The sequence below is a fragment of the Cicer arietinum genome, chromosome 4, assembly GCF_000331145.2.
Source record: "Cicer arietinum cultivar CDC Frontier isolate Library 1 chromosome 4, Cicar.CDCFrontier_v2.0, whole genome shotgun sequence".
NCBI lineage: Eukaryota > Viridiplantae > Streptophyta > Magnoliopsida > Fabales > Fabaceae > Cicer > Cicer arietinum.
In genome coordinates, this window is record NC_021163.2 from 61267668 (window position 1) to 61287354 (window position 19687).

Genomic DNA, 19687 nt, shown 5'->3' on the forward strand with positions numbered 1-19687 from the left:
ATCTAAAACTCTTTCTTCAAGCAATCTATAGCTTTTGGAAGCTCTTCAAAAGTTTTTATGATATTTATGTCATCAACATAACAATAATTATAGAATATTCATTTGTAGATCATTCATAAAAATACATCGACAAATTGAATCATTTGCATCTCCCTCAATTAGCAAATATTCATTGAGACGATTGTACCACATGTGTCCAAATTGTTTTTAGTCAATTGAGAGATTTATTCAATTTGATTGAATCGTCTGATGGGGAATAAACACATAAATACAATGACAAGTAATACGCATCGGATGTAAAATTCCCCCAACTTGCAAGAACCCGTGAGGAGCAACAACAAATATATGGCAACAAATTACTCAAAATAAAATAATGTAAAAAACACCGATAATTTTATCAGCTGAGGAGTTTTAGGAGGAGTCTTTTCATGTGATATACCATGTTGTTTGCAATAGACATCAAATGGTCTGCAATACTCACCACGTTGTCAGTACGAACACGTTTCACCTTCTTGCTTGTATGTCTTTCAACCAAAGCATGAAGTTGTTTGAATTTCTCTAACACTTGGTCTTTTGTCTTCATAACATAAACCTATAGTTTCCCAGAAGAATCATTAATAAAAGTAGCAAAATAAAATACACTACTAAAAGATTTTACCTTTAAAGGGCCATAGATGTCAGAATGCACCAACTGAAGCAACTCTGACTTTCTAGAGGGAGGATGTCTTTTAAAGGATACTCTAGTCATCATGTAGGGATAACATTTATCTAAATCTACATTCTTCAATCTTGGAAGCTCATCCTTTCTAGCTAAACAATTTAACCCCCTTTTCACTGATATGGCTAAGCCTTCGGTGCCACAAAGATAATTCCATATCCACGACATCCACACTATCTTTAGCAACCAAAGCTTTTGTCCAATATAATTTATTAATTTTCTCCCCTCTATCAACAATCAAGTTAACTTTACTGAGTTTTCACTTTCTAGAAGTAAAATGATTATCAAAACCACTTTCATCAACCATATGCACATAGATCAAGTTGAAGCGAACATATGAAGCATGTTTGACTCCTTTAAGCAACAATTGCATTTCCATGTTGGTTTGCAAGCATACATCACCAACACCAAAATCATATGCATCTAAATGAATTTCAGCGTTTAGTGTCCAAATTAAGTAATTATTTCCAAAGATATCAAGGGCCTCAAACTCAAATTTTGTAAGATTTGACATACTTAATACTATCATGAAAGTATAACATTAAGCAAATTAGATAAAATATTAAATTGTAAGAACATAAAATAAAATGGGTGAGAATTAAAATAAAAATTATAGCAAGGGAAACATCATTAGAAGCCTCAAATAAGCCTCAAATAAGGTTAAATATATTTAATAACTAAGGTTAAAAAAAATATAGACATGAATAGCATAATTAGAAATTACCTAATTCTAATTAGATTAATCTGCATGTGATTATTCATTTTTCACAGATGGAAAAGTATTAAAAAGTAAATGTCACATAATTATAAAAATTGTGGAATAAGAAGAGTTCTAGAATACAAGATAAAATAGATGAATAGGAAAAACGATCATTACAAGTCAATATATGAAGTCAAATTTGGCGAATTTTGAAGTCTTCGATGAAAAACCAAATTGTGAGTTAAAATAGTATCTTCTAAATAAATTGACAATATTTTCAAAATAATTAAAATCACACCGCACGTAATGCTATGACTCACACCCTTAATTAACATATACATCATTGTTACATGCATATATAACAGAGTGATTTTGGATGAGTTTTTTTTTTTTTTTTTTCTTTTCAATAACAGACTTGTCTATCGAAAGCAAAACACATTTCGTCTTCAATGACATAATTTAAACTCAAACACTGCCAAATGCCATAAAAAAGAATAGGACAAGTTATGGATATATTATTGAGAAAATTTTCAAACACAAAATTGTATGAGTAGTAAAACAGAATGTAGAGCAATAATAAATAAATTATATCTGAAGTTATTTTAATTTGTTAGAGTCTCGTACTAATAACATATTAAAAATAAACAAAAATAATAATTGAAATCTTTGTGTTATTTTCTTTTTACGTGTGTCTTTATAATATAATGAAAATTCTATTTGTAGGACATAAATAGGTAACTAGATCATCTTATTAAACGCCACTAAATCACTATTATTTAGTACACTAAATGCCATTTACTATTTGGAAGTGGAAAACTAAAAAAATTGACTAGACAATTATATTTATAAGAGTTACGTTATTTAATTTGTTTCACTTTTTCCATTCCATAACTTAATATTCATTTATGAAGCGTTTAATCGTTAATAGTTAACAGGATAATGTTATAAAGTTGTTTTATTTATTTATTCATTTACTTTTTATTATTATATTTGAAATAACTTTAAATGACATTAATATTGGAATTGATGAAGTGTATAATACATAAATCGCTGATAAGTATTATAATAAAAATTTATATTGTCAATAAATTTTAATTATAATTAATTTTTTTAATTATCGCGATTTAGTCAACATATTATATCTTATATATAGGAATAAAGTTAATATTTCATCCATCACATTTTAAATATTTTATTTATCATCTTTCTCTGTCTTGAATTCACTAATACAAAATAGTGTTTTAAACGCATAATGTGAAGTAAATGTGTTATCTACTATCCGAGTTAACAAATGAGACTCATACATATTTAGTACATGTTTAAGTCGATTTTTTAAATAAATTAGTTAAAAAATGAGACGATGACAATCTTTTATTGCAGTTATAACACCGATTTAAGATTGATAATAAAAAAAAAAACATATATCACATTTTGTTATGGTTGCGATGGATCAAGAACCCTAAAAAAAACCATTTTTGTTATGTTCTTTACTTCTGCTTCACTTACATTTTGTTCCTCCGTTTCCATTCCTTGAGCTTCATTTTTCTTCCTCTCTATTCACTTGCTTCTTCGCCGATGTCCTCTTCGTTCTTAGTATACTCTACTAAGAATTTAAGTGATGTATTTTGAGTTTATTTATTCTAGTTTTTATACATATATATGAGTTTGTATACTCTACGTTCTAAATTAGTTTTGTATAAAATGATGATTACTTTTGAAATTTGGGTTAATATTAAATTTCAATTATGTATATATATAGAGAGGGAAAAAAAATAATTTTATTTATAAAAAAATAGAATTTTTAAGTCGGTTAGAGTTTAACCAACTTAACAACAAATGATTTTTTAAATTATTTATTTTTAAGTTTTATACAGAACCGACTTAACAAATTATTTTTAATTGACTTAAAAAATATTTTGCATTAATAGTTGTCATTTTACAATATCAATATAAAATCAATTACTTTTCTTACTAATATATTTGTATTTATTGAATTTTAAATGATTAAACTTCTCAACTACATACAATTAATAAAAATACTTAAATAAATAAAACTTATTTCATAATTAAAATTAATAAAACGATTTAAAAATTACTCATAATTAAAATACGTTAGAGAAAGTAGTTGTTTGAGCAATTAATAACCGATTAACCAATAGAGCATCTGTTGCCAAAATCCTAATAATTGGTGACAATAATAAATCATCTTTAATTTGTTTCATGTGCTCCGTTTTATTATTGTATGACGTGAAACAAGGTATAGAGAGGGAAGCTAGATGGGCTAATGATGGAGAAGTTTGGTTCCTAAATAAGGAACATGACTTAATAAGGGGAACAGTATTCAGATTAAGAAAGCTCTTAAATGTAGTAGCTATCTTATCTTATTTAAGTAAAAAAGTTGCAGTAACTAAATTAAAAACCAATGATAAAAAAAGACATAGTGCCATAAAGTATAATAATTAAATGTTGGTTTTTAAATATGTTGTCGCGTTGTTTGGATAACGAAATTTCTCGTATAGTCTTTGGTAAAATCGTTGAGTAACAATATTAAAAGAAAGAGAAATTTACATGCAGACGTGAAAACGACCCATATGGGTTTTATGATAGCAACGTTAACGGCGTCAAGGGAAGGTGTTTGTTTAGGGTGTGTTGTCAGGTTTTTTTATAATAGGGTGGGGTCCACTTAGGAATCATTATAACAGAGACGGGACAAATGACCTTCCCGAGGTGAATATAACAAGAGAGATAATTTACTAATAGGACGTGTATGTGTATTTATTACTTCCTTTAATTTCAAATATAAAGTATTATATTGAAAACATATATATATTTTCATTTTTAATAAATGAATGTATAAATTTTAAAATTACTTTTTTATTTTTTGTATCTTAATAAATATTTTAATGATACTTATTAATATTTTTATTTAAAACAGATGTGGAAGAATATTTGTATATTAAAAAACATTATATTTGTTATTACATAAAAGATTTTTATTAAATAATGGAAATGAAAAAGATTATAGTTATATAAATTTTGTTAATAATTTATTTTTAAAAAGATTATATATTTAATCTATATTTTTATTGTAGTATTTATCACATATCATAAACATTGTAAATAAATAATTAATAAATTTAAAAAATTAAATGCGATTTTGTCAAAAGTAACAAGACAAAATTTAAAGAATGTATTTATATATATATATATATATATATATATATATATATATATAAGGTAGATATAAACATTTCATAAAAATAACATTTTATGAAAATAGTGCATATTTTTTAATTAAATAATATGATTGAAAAAATTATTAATTAATAAATTGACAAAAAAATATTTTTTAAAACAATAAAACCAAATGTGAACATTTAACTTACTTTTATTTATATTTTAAGTTCATTTTTCCTTTATAATTGAAATTGGATGGATTGTGTGTTTAGTTCATATATATATATATATATATATATATGTATATATAATAGAGAAAATTGATTAAAATTACAGTAACTTTGTAAAATTAATTTTAATTAAAAATAAGTTAATTAAATAATTTAATCATAAAAATCACATTTGAAAATAGAATTACCATAAATCTCACGTATCAAAAGGAGAGAAGCAAGAGGGTTGTGGTCTTGTGGGGTCTACCCTCACACATAAATATTTTCTTGCTATTCCTTACTTACAATTGTTGAAATGAAATGAGAAGTGTGAGAAAGAAACCATTCCCTTTCAACCAATTATTACTCTTACTAAATACCAACAAGGTCAATATTACTTCCATTTTAATGTTTCTATGTCACTGTTTGGATAATTGCTTGATGGTGGCCTGCAGTAAATTATGTTCCCTTTTTCCCTTCTTCCCTCAACTTTCCCCACTCCATCTCACAAGTTTACTCTTTTTGTTTTTGTTTTATATAAATTTTAATTGAGTAAATAGATATGTTGGCACTCCAAATTATCAACCTAGGTCAAATCATGTAAGTCAAAATAGTTTTTATAGAAGTCTTTATTGTTAAAAATTATATAAGATGTGGTATATTAATTGGATATATGATTTCTCAATAATAATTACACATTAACGTCACTACAACATAGATTAATTTACCTATAAAATTTAGGTATTTTATAAACTAATATGTCTGTAATTAGTTTATATACAATTAATATTACTATCATTTATATATTTGTCTATGAAATAGTCACATTTTATAGACGAATTTGTTCTCGTGTGAGATGACAAACATGTTATCAATTTGACGAAACTACGTATTTAATTAGTGTGTTATAACATAATCTCTAATATAAAAAGTTTACATTAAAACTATGATTGAATTGTTGGTATGAGATGAAATGAAATAAAATAAACTAATATTTAATTGTTTGAATTACTAAAAAGATGATCAAATGGAGTGGAACATACTGGAATGCATTCCATCCAACTTTATCGTGAATTTAGCCTCACTTTTATCCCCCTCCAATTTGAAAGGTATGGGATGAAATAACTTTTTATTATTCATTTCATCATAAAATATCTAAACAATTGAGTGCTTTGTTTCATTCCAATTTGCTCCATTCTATTCCGTTCATTTTAAAATATTCAAATAAAATTTAATATTATTTTAATTGATATTTGATAATTTCATAGATATATTATAAATTTTGTAAAATTCATCTATCAGTTTAACCGTTGCTTACAATTTTACAGATAAATTTGTCTAATCACTCATTTTAATTTTATCCTAGTCAAAATACTTTATGAGTTTAATTTTCATATATTATTAATGTACAAATATTAAACATAATTAATACATTTCAAAACCAACAATCTATTATGTCCAAAAAATACCAACCAACAATCTATCATTGACAATACTTATTAAAATAAATTACTTATTATTATTAAATTTTAATTTAACTAATAAATAATAATATTATTAAATATTATATCTCAAATTCGAATTTGATAAATCACAACTGTATATAAATTTTTAATTTACATATCTCTTCCATGGGGAAAAAGAAAAAAAAAACTACTTAGTACTTGCTAGATTTTATTTTGGACAAATAGTACTTACTAGATGGCTTTGGATCGTAAGGTTTAAAACTATTTCAATCAATTTCGTGTAAAGAAAAAGAGACCTTTTCAAACTTTCAATTTACTTGTACTTTTTCCAACTCTTTAGCTCATACATGGTCCCTGTGCAAACTGGGTGTAGAGTAGAGTGTGACCATTATTTGCTGGGTATGGTGATTTTGCAATGTGTGTATTTTCTTTTTCTTTCTCATCTTGCAACCTAAATTCCACATTAATTAATTTATAATTAATTTACATGTTAAGTGTCGAGTTCAAACATGTGATAAGACGTTCAATTTAATAATATTGATATTTATCAGGTGAATTATGATCATTAAAAGACATAATATTTTTTAATTATGTTGAAAATATATATACAAATTAAAGTTTTATTATTGTTATTTAATATTTAATTATTTTAAGCTAAATATAAATGTAAAATTAATTATAATTTTGAAGTACCGATAGCCAACAAACACTACAAAGTACTAAGAATTTAATTATTAAATTTGATTTATCTTGACAACTTATAGATGTTAAAACTATACTGAAGTAGTAGGGTCTAGTGAGTTTTTAAGAAGATTAACTAAAGTTGTGCTACAAACCAAAGTGTACGAAATGGGGTTGCATCTAAGAAGGACTATGCGTAGATGTGGTGAACCATTTTTTGTTGAGAGACGCTACATTTATGACTCGGTTGCATGAAGTGAATTAATTGAAAACATGTTTTGTTTCAATTAATTTAAAAAAATGTATTGATATAATATAAATATAAATTTATTAAAATTAAAAAAAAAATATGAATAAATTTATTATATATATAACACAAAACGACAATATATTTATAAATATGATTAAATTTAAATATTTAAAATACTTATGTATCTATATCTATAATACCGACGATGCCAAACAATTGATTTTCTTTATTTGTAAAATACTAGTGTATTCGTATAAATCTGCAGCTATGTGGCTCATTTATATAAGGTTAACATTATTTTTTTATATTATTTAAAAAAAGTATATTAACTCAAAAAAATTGTAAATGTGATTGAAAGTTTATAAGAAATGAAAGACAAAATTTTGTAAAATATTTTAAATATTTAAACTAAAATGAAACAGATAAAATCCAAGTAAAATTACAAATGATAAAATTATTAATTTGTCCTGTGTATGATGGTGATTTTCAAAATTTTATTAATGAGAATTTTTTTTGATAATTTACTCTCATAGATAATAATTTATCTCACGTATGATAGTTATTTTAAAATTTTTATCCGTGAGAACTTGTCTCATATATTCATGTATGATAATTCAATTTTATCTCTAACAATTCATCTCATGTATGATAATTATTTTAATTTTTTATTTGTGAAAACTTATCTCATGTATAATTACTATTTTGAAATTTATATTAGTAAAAGTTTATCATGTATATAACAGTTCAATTTTATAAATAACATTTTGTCTCGTGTACAAACCGTCTTATGTTTCTTCCTTCTACTTTATTTTAGTTTATTGATTATATTTTATGAATAAAGAAATGTAAAAGTTTGAACTTAACGTATTATTATTATTATTATTATTATTATTATTATTATTATTATTATTATTATTATTATTATTATTATTATTATTATTATTATTTTCAAAGTTGAGTGATTAATTTAGAAAAAACAGAAAAATAAATAAATGTAAAAATTATGTTCTCTCGACAAAGTTGAATAATTAAATTAGTGATAAAAAATAAGGGAAGGACAATAGATAAAAGGAAAAAAAGTATGAGAAAAAAATAGTATAAGTACAATTTTATGTTAAATCACAATTAATTATAGCGTGCAAAGACATTGACATCTCATAATTAAAAGTTAAATCTAAACTGTGGTTTGAGTTTTTCCAAAATATATACTAATAACTTTCTTAAATTTGTACGTAGATTTTTTAAAATGTCAAGATTTTTCTAAAATAATTTCGACGACTAACAAGAGTAGTGTTTTCACATACACGTAGCAGCACGTGAAGATCTTGATAACTTCTAAAAGATAAGGCAATTTTTTTATTAAAAATAAACACTCATTCATATAAAAATAAAGTATTTAATTTATAATAAAATATAAATAAAAAATATATATATTTGATTTAAATTTTAAATCAAATAAATATATATTTATGTATGGACTCGTATTTGTTGTCACATATATATGTAAGTTTGACAACGTTGACGATTAACGAGAGATCAAATCTTCACTTATATGTAACATATGAACTCCTAATCATCCACATGTATACAATATATTAAATAATTAAGTCAAAAAGATCACATTCAATTTCACGATAGTTTTCTCATTTTCCCTCCCCATATGTCTATCTTTATATTTTTATAAAATACAAATATTTTATAAACAATGTTTCAAGTTCAACTCTTTATTGATGGAAAAAATATTAATGGGATAAGAGATATCACTAAAGATAGTTAATTAAATTCTTCAACAGATATTTGAACCTACAAATATTTAGTTATAAATATTATTCAAAGTGTTCAGTTAAGTTCCACAATTTAACTTTTATCTTGTCTAATTGATTAAATTGTTAATGAAAATTCACTATTGTAACCAACAACCTATCAATTAATTGGTTATGTTCTTCCATCTCTATTTTTAAAGAAACAAATCCACAAGATACAAATTAATTGGCTATTTTTTTTCTTCTATTGATTTGAAGTTGATAATCTTTTATTTTCAATCTATTTCTTGAATCACTTTCAATTTTTTTCTTGTCTCTATAGAATAGGTGTGACAAACCGTGTCAAAACTCTCCCTCATCAATTCATTTAAAATGGTGCAATATAGCCTAATTTTTGGCAGGTGGGTTGAAACTCACACTAAAACCCCTCCTTCTCCTTTGATGGATTAGAAGGTGGACAATAACAAATAAAATAAATGTATTAATTTTTAAAACAAACAATAACTTAAAACTTTGTCCACTAAAATTCAATATAATCTAACAATCTTTGCACAAACAATAAATTTTTTAATTTATTGGATTGTAGTCAAAAAATAGGATAATGAAAATAACATAGTAAATAATAAAAATATCAAAAAAAATAATGAGATTTTATAAAATGACTCACCTGAAGGTGAATATGTCAATGTCGTATTTTTTCAATAGGATAAATATATAACACATATTAACTTGAGTGTTAAATTTAAAATCTCATATCACTTAAAAGTAACGAGATAAACAAATTGTCTCACGATTTAGTTGGTTTTACCACCCATATAAAAAAGTTGTTGTGTTAAAATTTTTTAACTTTATCAATTCAAATTTATAGTCTATTTGACTTTTATTCAGTGTTACCGTAAACAATTTTTTTTAAAAAATTAAAATATATTAATATAAAGTATATGATATTGATTAATGAATAGTGCAATTCCACGTGAGAGCCTTAATTTTGTATTAGACTCACAACCAAAATAACAATATTTTTTATTCTATAGGTGTTGATTCGATTTATCTAATTATAAGTTTAAATAAAATTTTTTATTTTAAAAAAATTGTTTGATTTTCTATCGATGTCTCTTTTTTTCCGCATATTTTCTAGTAACACTTTCTGTAGACTGAGGTACTCAACCCCGTTACTCCTATCATGTATTATTTTTCTTGTTATTCATGATTTTATTTTATTTATTTATTACTAATATTCGTGATTTTGTTGATGTGGTGCAAATGATTGATAGTAGCTAATTAAAAGCCTTGGAAGCCACTTTAGTTTGAATGTCTATTGTCATTGTGATTCTTTATCACACCAAAATATTTATTCCACTCAATACAAAATAAACGACAAAACTTAATTTTTTTTTATATTGAAAAAATACTACTCAAAAGAAGACACTTTGAGGATCTGTTTGAACAATAATGAAGCTAATAAAAAAATAAAAATGAGAATTCATGGTCACCAAACAAAAACGATAAATAGATAGGACGAGGAGAGAGAGATATAGGATAAATAGATGAGGAAATAAAATAAAATAAAAAGATTAAAAAGACATGATATCCTAAACAGGAACTCAGATTGGCAATGGAGTGCAATAGAAAGAGAAAAACGTCCCTGTCATCTCAAATGGATTGCCTTTACTTATTTATAATTATTAGAAAATTATATTTTTGTTTTTGTTTTTTTAAATTTCATTTGTTAGATAAACAAATAAAATGTATATTCATTTTAACATTAAATTTTAAATGATCTAAACGAGGAACAAAAAAGTAGACTATTCATAAACAATAATAATGGAACATAAGATAGCTAATACTAGTATGTGGAACTACTCTAAAAAACAAAACTAGTATGTGTAACCAAGTTTGTGTATATAGATGAGTCTGTTTACACTAGTATGACCCATTTCCCCATAAACTCTCACAGATAATGGCATAGCAAAACTGCAAAGAAAGTGACATCTAAGGATCAAAAAGTTATTTCTACTGTGTACTATTTTTTTTATTTATAAAAAATAGTTGAGTTCATAAAATTGATTTATGTGATAATTGTCTATTATAAAAATTATAAAAATGATATGAAATAGTATTATTTACTATAGTGTATATTTGCATAAATATAACAGTTTAGAAAGAGAAACATAAATAACCCAAAATGTAAATAAAAAAGAAAGAAAAAAAAAAGTTATTAGAGAGAGAAAGAGACTGCAGAGTTGCAGGTTTTTTAGCAGAAATGGTGGCAGATTGTTTTAACTTTACATGTGAAATTATTTTTCTCTCTTCTCTTCACTTGTGGTGCTATGAGAGTAGTGCTGTTTTGTGGCAGAAACAACGATGTGATTGAACATCTAAACCTTTGTTCAGTTTATATTCATTAATACTATTATTAATATTATTACATTGATAATAGTATCACAATCTTTGAAATCAAATTCTTCTTCATATTATTTCACATAAAAAGATAAAAGATATGAAGAATACACAGAAGAATAGTCTCAAACACACTTCAACCTTACCCTTTTATCTCTAGTGAATGAGTGAGTGCTACTATTGCTATTGAAGAAGTAGCATATAGCATAGCATTTTTTTAGTAATAACAGTAACACCCTTTTCTTCTTTTTCTCTTGTTTTGGTTCCTTGTGTAAGAACAAGAGGTTCTAGAAAGAAAGAGCTTTTTGGGGTGTTTTTTTTTTTTGTGTGGTTGTTGAGTGTTTTGTTAAGTCAAAGAAAGAACTACTTCAGTTGCAGCTATGGCATTTGGATTTGGAGTACTATTTCTTCTTGTTTTGCTCATTTGTTTCAATGTCAATTCTGTGGATTCAGATGATGGTGAGTGTTGTTTTTGTTCTTTCAAAGGTTTTTTTTTGTTTGTAGTTGGAATGAAGTCTCAAAAAATTATTTTTTGGTAGAGAGGAAGAAGGAGAGAACACTAACAATATTGAAAGTTTGAAACTTTGGCTACAAGTTGTGATTTTGTGATTGTCATTGTTGTTAACAAAGCTGAAATACTCCCATGTGTTTTTTCTTTATTTTTTTGTGATGGGTATTGGACAAAAGACATAAAGCTTGAATTTTTTATTATTTTTTATTTTTTATTCGGTTTGTTACTCCACAACCAAATGGGTTAGTCCTAATTTTTTATTAGCCAAGTCAGCACCTTTTTTATTTCTTTGTATGGAATCACATTTAACTTGGTTATGATTTGGATCTTGTGAATTTTCTTTTGATGTTGCTAACTTCAACAATGTTGACATGAATTGTGTTGTTTTCTGCTACTTGTGCTTGTTTTCTGCATGGTTTCACATAGTGAAAATGAGACATATATATGACTATGTTTGAAGACTTTATTTGAGTTAATGATTCTATATATCTATGCTGTTCATGGTTAATGTATGTTTGAATCTATCAATTGAAGGTGCTACATTGTTAGAGATAAAGAAGTCATTTAGGGATGTGGATAATGTTTTATATGATTGGACAAACTCACCAACATCAGATTATTGTGCTTGGAGAGGGATCTCATGTGATAATGTCACATTCAATGTTGTTGCACTGTGAGTTTCCTTGGACATTGTAATTTGTATATATTCTTCTTCATATTTTTTTTATTGTTGATGAAAAACAATCAATTCCTTCTATTGCAGCAATCTTTCAGGGCTTAATCTTGAAGGCGAAATTTCGCCTGCAATAGGGAGCCTTCAAAGCTTGGTTTCTATGTAAGTATCAGTGCTTTCCTTTAGACAATTTTGTGTTCATTCATGTCTTGTTGTAGATGTAGGTTTGCTTATCTTCTTTTCTATTTGTTTGATTCAGTGATCTAAAAGAAAACCGGCTATCGGGTCAGATACCTGATGAAATTGGTGACTGCTCTTCGTTGATAAGCTTGTATGTTTCTCAGTTCACAGCCAAAAGAACTGAATTCAGTTTGTACTTTAGACCTCATAGTGACTCTATATGAACTTGGATGTTTCGTTGTGTTCTCAGGGACTTGTCTTTTAACGAAATTCGAGGGGATATACCATTTTCAATTTCTAAGCTGAAACAACTGGAAAATCTGTGAGTTTTTGTAATCATTTTTCTATGGTTTTAGAAAATTTTGTTTGAAATCCTTGAAGGAGATCATGACAGATCTTTCTTTTGTATATTTTTTCTAAGGGCTTTGAAAAATAACCAGTTGATTGGACCAATTCCTTCAACATTGTCACAGATTCCTAACTTGAAGATTCTGTAAGTTATTTTTAACATTTTTCATTGTCACTGACTAATTATAGATTCTTTGATTAACATTCTTATCTCCTTGAGTATATGATTTAGGGATTTGGCACAAAATAATCTTAGTGGTGAAATTCCAAGGCTTATATACTGGAATGAAGTTTTGCAGTATCTGTAAGTATAAACAATATAAGTATGAAATTTTCATTTATGTTTTTGTCATACACCATGATAGGATCTTACTATTTATTTTTTGTTTCCTTTTTCGTATAATAAAATAGCGGCTTGCGAGGGAACAATTTGGTCGGTTCACTATCTCCAGACATGTGCCAGTTAACCGGCTTGTGGTATTTGTAAGTTACACAATCACTTTATTTTTATTCTAATCCCTCAAAATGTGCATTTTCTTGAGGATATGATGATAATTTCCTCCTTATATATTTTGTAGTGATGTGAAGAACAATAGCTTAACAGGAAGTATTCCTGAAAACATAGGCAATTGTACCTCCTTCCAGGTCTTGTATGTAATCTTACTCTATGACTTGTTTTATGATACCTTTGTTATTTTCTTGTTACTTTTGTAACATTTTCTGTTAATGCCAGGGATTTATCTTACAACCAGTTAACTGGAGTGATTCCATTCAATATTGGGTTTCTGCAAATAGCAACCTTGTATGTATTACATGCTTTTTTTTTTTTAAAGTTATTTTTGGTAGGTCATTGGAGTTCTTTAATATTTATGTTTGTGAAATTGGTAGGTCATTGCAAGGAAATAAACTTTCTGGACAGATTCCATCAGTGATTGGTCTCATGCAAGCACTTGCTGTGTTGTAAGCACTTTTTGTTAGTATACTTTGAAATATATTTCATAATATTTGGCCATTGATTTTATTTTTCTCTCAAATTTTCAATTCAGAGATTTGAGTTGTAACATGTTAACTGGACCAATCCCTCCTATTTTGGGGAATTTGACGTACACAGAAAAATTGTAAGTATACAAACTTTTTGTCCTAATTCGTGTATATCAACTACTTTGTCAAAAAATAATCTAGATTCTTATATGATATGCACAATGTATGAAATATTTGTAGGTACTTGCATGGAAACAAGCTGACTGGCTTCATCCCTCCGGAGCTCGGAAATATGACAAAGCTTCACTATTTGTAAGATGCTTAAGCTAGCAGTTACTTCCTCCATGACAAAATATAATTCAAAAAGTACACGTATTTGTACCAAATTTGGTTCAGATAAGTCTACTTTTTTGCTTATATTTTGTTATGGAACGACTACCACTCAATTTTCAAATTGTTGATGATCATTTAATTTTAAATTTCATAACTTCTATGTGAAACTCATCAATGATGCATGTACTCATTATCTTGTGAACTAGAATTCATGCATATCAACTTGTGCATCAGTCTTAACTGGATGGAAATTTGGCTTAAGCTCATCCTTTAATGTGCAACTTTTTGTAGGGAACTGAATGATAATCATCTAAGTGGACGCATCCCTCCCGAGCTCGGAAAGCTTACTGAACTATTCGACTTGTAAGTGCTGTTTCTTTGTAGTTTCATTTTTATTGATTTTTCTTGTAGCTTCATCATTTCATGATTCATACATTCTTTTTGCAGAAATGTTGCTAACAACAACCTTGAGGGGCCGATTCCCGGTAATATTAGCTCGTGTACAAACCTTAACAGCCTGTAAGCAGTAAAACTCGAACTGTAAATTTGTTACAAGGTTTTTTACTATTCATTCATCTGATGGATTTTCCTCCTTCTCTTAGAAATGTACATGGGAATAAGCTTAATGGAACAATACCCCCTACTTTGCAAAGCTTGGAGAGTATGACTTCTTTGTAAGTTTTCTCCCTCACATGCTTGACATTTGTTTGAACATACCGGCAATTCTATCATGCATGAAGAGTGTAACTTCTTTTGTTCATTCACGTTCTATCTTTTCTAAGAACATTTTGATGCACATATACGCATGCACATCCGGATTACTTCCATAATAATCTTTTGCTTAAATATTTAGTTCAATTGCTCACTGTGATGATCTTTCGCAGGAATCTTTCGTCAAACAACCTTCAAGGCGTTATTCCAATTGAGTTGTCACGGATTGGTAATTTGGATACATTGTAAGTACAAATTATTTTAGAATTTATCTGCTTTCATATGCTGATATATCTGACTTTATACTAATTTATTATTTCTTCCAGGGACATTTCAAACAATAAATTAATTGGATCAATTCCTTCTTCCCTTGGTGACTTGGAACATCTTCTGAAGCTGTGAGTTTTCGGCTTAGTTATTATTTCTTGGAATCTTCTAGAATTTTTCCTGTCACTAACTGCTTGTTTTCCTTGATTAGGAATCTTAGCAGAAACAATTTAACAGGACCTATTCCAGCAGAATTTGGTAATCTTAAAAGTGTTATGGAAATGTAAGTCAATTATTTAATTTTCTGATGAAAATGATAACAAAAAATAGTTTATTTGGTTTTCCACCCCTGATTATTCTATTTGCTTCTTTGTTGCAGTGATCTTTCTCATAACAAACTCTCTGACTTGATTCCTGTAGAGCTTGGTCAGCTACAGAACATAGCATCATTGTAAGCCGCTTTATATCTTTTTCAGTGTTATTCAATGTTACTAACTTATGATTTTGTTAAAGAAGTTTTACAGTATTTTATTTCCTTTCTCTTTCTAATTTTCTTGGTTTGAAAAAATATACAGGAGGCTTGAAAACAACGAATTAACTGGGGATGTGGCGTCACTTGTAAATTGTCTTAGTCTTTCTCTGATGTAAGTTTAACCTTCTTTTTTGAATAAATTTTTGCCTTGAGATTTCTAACATTCCATGTCACTTTGACCTAACAAATTGAATATTTGTAAACTTTTCAGTAATGTATCCTATAACAATCTAGTTGGTGTTATTCCTACAAGCAACAACTTTACCAGGTTTTCACCTGACAGGTGAGGCACGTTCGTTGTTGAGTATTGTCATTATTGCATTTTTAGGTAACACAACATGTTTTATTGGATTGATTGATACAACCTTTTATTTGCAGTTTCATTGGAAATCCTGGTCTTTGTGGTAATTGGCTTCATTTTCCATGTCAAGGCTCTCGCCCTGCTGAGCGAGGTAAGATGAACTTTCTAGTTGGAATATCGCCTACAACTCCTAAAATCTCTGCCTTCTAAAAATATGTTATGTTTTTTTTCCTCTTTGATTAAATAACTGTCTTATTAATACATGTGCATTAAGTTTGAAGGGCTTTTTATTATTTACTTGATAAATTTTCTTTACTATGCAGTTACATTATCTAAGGCGGCTATTCTTGGAATTACGCTTGGTGCCCTTGTAATTCTTCTTATGATACTGCTGGCAGCTTGCCGGCCACACAACCCGTCTCCGTTTCCAGACGGATCACTCGAAAAACCAGGTGACAAATCAAGTAATTCTTCTCAATCTTCTTATCCTGGTGGCATACTTAAATATTAAATTGTATTCTTCAAAATTTAAGCATCCTTATTTTAAAGTATTCTATGATTCAGTTTGTTAAAGTTGAAGTTTATAAGCTAATGACTGCATGAACTTGGAAATTTGGCAGTTACTTACTCGCCTCCAAAACTAGTGATTCTTCACATGAATATGGCACTTCATGTGTATGACGATATCATGAGGATGACTGAAAACCTGAGTGAGAAGTATATAATTGGAAATGGTGCATCAAGTACGGTTTATAAATGCGTTCTTAAAAATTGCAAGCCAGTTGCTATAAAGAGACTCTATTCTCACTTTCCACAATACTTGAAAGAATTTAAAACCGAGCTTGAGACGGTTGGCAGCATTAAGCACCGGAATCTAGTCAGTCTCCAAGGCTACTCTTTGTCACCGTATGGTCACCTTCTCTTTTATGACTACATGGAAAATGGAAGTCTATGGGATCTTCTTCATGGTAAGTTCACACTTTTTTTAGAATGTTGTGCACACGCATTTCAAATCTATGCATTGTAGAACATTTATATATGACTTTGTTATTTACTTTATTTTCAGGACCTACCACAAAGAAGAAAAAACTCAACTGGGATCTGCGTCTAAAAATAGCACTTGGAGCAGCGCAAGGACTTGCATATTTACACCATGATTGCAGTCCTCGCATCATCCACAGGGACGTGAAATCATCAAATATTTTACTAGATGCAGACTTTGAGCCCCATCTCACCGATTTCGGCATTGCCAAAAGTCTCTGCCCTACAAAGTCACATACTTCTACTTACATTATGGGCACAATTGGCTACATTGACCCTGAGTATGCCAGAACTTCCCGTCTCACCGAGAAATCTGATGTTTACAGCTACGGAATTGTTTTACTCGAATTGCTAACTGGGAGAAAAGCTGTTGACAATGAATCCAACCTCCATCATCTAGTAAGTTTCTCTACACTATCAAAACATTGTTATTGCACTTTTGCATGCACACACGCTATTTGATAGTACAATATCAGTCACATGAATTAGTTAGTTAAACTAGTTAGTTAATTAGTCTAACTAACTAGTGTGACTAATATTGTATCTAATATACGTCGCACACATATAACATAGGTTTGACATTGTCCTTGGTGTTTTTGCTCTATAAGCTATTGTCTGTGGATAGTCTAGGCATGTTTGAATGTTTGTACCTTATCTTCAAACTTTATTTGTTCACTCTTTAGACTTAAAAACATTGGTTGGCTGGTGATTTAAAATTGCAAATCCAATATGCTAAATTAATAACAATCTCTACTTCATTGTATTGTTATGAGGCATTATTCTCCTTTTACTTCTGAATTTCTATGAATGCAGCTATTTATTGTTTTTCTCCCACATTGTCTGCATGATATCATTTTCACACACACTTGATAGTGACTATCTTAATTTTCGCAGATTTTGTCGAAGACAGCTGACAATGCAGTAATGGAAACAGTTGATCCCGACGTAACTGCCACATGCAAGGACTTAGGAGCAATAAAGAAAGTTTATCAGCTTGCTTTATTATGCACAAAGAGGCAGCCAGCTGATAGGCCAACAATGCATGAAGTGGCGCGCGTTTTAGCAAGTCTTGTGCCGTTAACCACCCCGCCGAAACAACTAACACCTCCACTGCCTGCAATATCTGCCAAACTGCCATGCTACATGGATGAGTATGCAAATCTCAAGACACCTCATTTAGTTAACTGTCCTTCCATGAGCACCTCAGATGCTCAACTTTTCCTCAAGTTTGGAGAAGTAATCTCTCAGAACAGTGAATGAGAGGAATTTGAACAAAAATCAATGTTATCAAATTCAAGTGTCATCATGTATGTATATTAAAACTCCCATAAAGAAAAACAAAGGAAGGGATACAAAATATTTGATGATGAGAGGCATTGAAAAATGGGGTGTACAAGTTTTTAATTAATTAATTAAAAAAATGTGTATAAAAATTTAGTATTTTTAGTATGAGTTTTAGTTGAGGATGATGTTATGTGACAAGAAAGATACAATTATGTATTGAAAGGTGCAGTAACCAAATGTGTTGTACTTTTATGTTTGGTAGCATCCAAGATTGAAGTAATGAAGTTAAAGGGTATGGGACCATTATGCAGAGTGGGGTAGTTAGGTGTTAATGGTATTAGTGCATAATGTGTGAACAGCAATAATGCACTGATTTTCTTAGCTGGAATGGATCAGTATTTTGTCTGAAAATGCTGCCAATATTTCAGAAGAGGAAGGGGGGTATCTTTCTTTTAGTACTAACATATGATGCTTATTTGATAGATATGTAGGTGCTATGTGTAATTGGTCATCCAAATTTGGGTCACTGGGCTCCCACTAGATTTTTAATACTATGATATTGGTTTTTGTGCCTTGTTGACTATAAGTATGTGAAATGGTAAATGTCATTATTTATTATGATTATTGAAGAGTTTGAATTGTACTAGATAATAGATAATAAATTGTGAAATTTTTAAGGACTGTTGTGATCTCAATTTATAAAGAAAACTTTAGGCACATAGATGAACACAAATGAATAAATAATTAAATGATATATATTTTTTTATAAATCTATTTAGAGTTGTGATTATATAAGATTGTCTTTAGTTAGTACGATGTATCTTATCTTATTGAGAGGGAAATTATGTTATAAAAAGTACTTCAAATTAAAATATAAGGAAAAAATTAAGTATTTGGGCTTTATAGGTCGATAATTGCCTTAACAAAACGATGTCCATGTTAAATTGTTCGCTTTTCTACATAGAAAAATAGATGGAAGCAATTTATACTATTTAGAACCTATGTAAGAAAGTGATACAGAATACCCTAATAAAGAGTTCTAGATTCATCTGCATATATGCCACAACCATCAACTTCAACAAAAGTATTACATTAAGTAAAATAAAATAAAAATAAAAATAAAAATAAAAAGATATCAACCCAAAATAATGAGAAAATAAT

The 19687-nt window shown here is 28.1% G+C and overlaps 1 protein-coding gene across 3 annotated transcripts; it reads left to right on the top strand.

The window, feature by feature from the left end:
- The first annotated feature begins 11144 nt into the window (after positions 1-11144).
- LOC101495782 (LRR receptor-like serine/threonine-protein kinase ER1) lies at positions 11145-19150 on the top strand. Of its 3 annotated transcripts, none has more exons than XM_073367747.1 (27): positions 11145-11531; positions 12410-12548; positions 12639-12710; positions 12808-12879; positions 12979-13050; positions 13150-13221; positions 13309-13380; positions 13488-13559; positions 13655-13726; positions 13810-13878; positions 13965-14036; positions 14123-14194; positions 14298-14369; positions 14682-14753; positions 14838-14909; positions 14993-15064; positions 15275-15346; positions 15428-15499; positions 15580-15651; positions 15748-15819; positions 15944-16012; positions 16112-16183; positions 16279-16352; positions 16525-16665; positions 16822-17169; positions 17268-17641; positions 18137-19150. In XM_073367747.1, exons 1-27 carry the CDS (start codon positions 11528-11530, stop codon positions 18500-18502), a joined length of 2880 nt encoding a protein of 959 aa, XP_073223848.1. In that variant the 5' UTR covers positions 11145-11527; the 3' UTR covers positions 18503-19150. The 3 variants fall into 3 exon arrangements, with proteins under 3 accessions (XP_073223848.1, XP_004498859.1, XP_004498860.1); XM_004498802.4 differs by having other exon boundaries at positions 11146-11823; XM_004498803.4 differs by having other exon boundaries at positions 11146-11823; positions 16525-16653.
- The last annotated feature ends 537 nt before the right edge of the window (positions 19151-19687 follow it).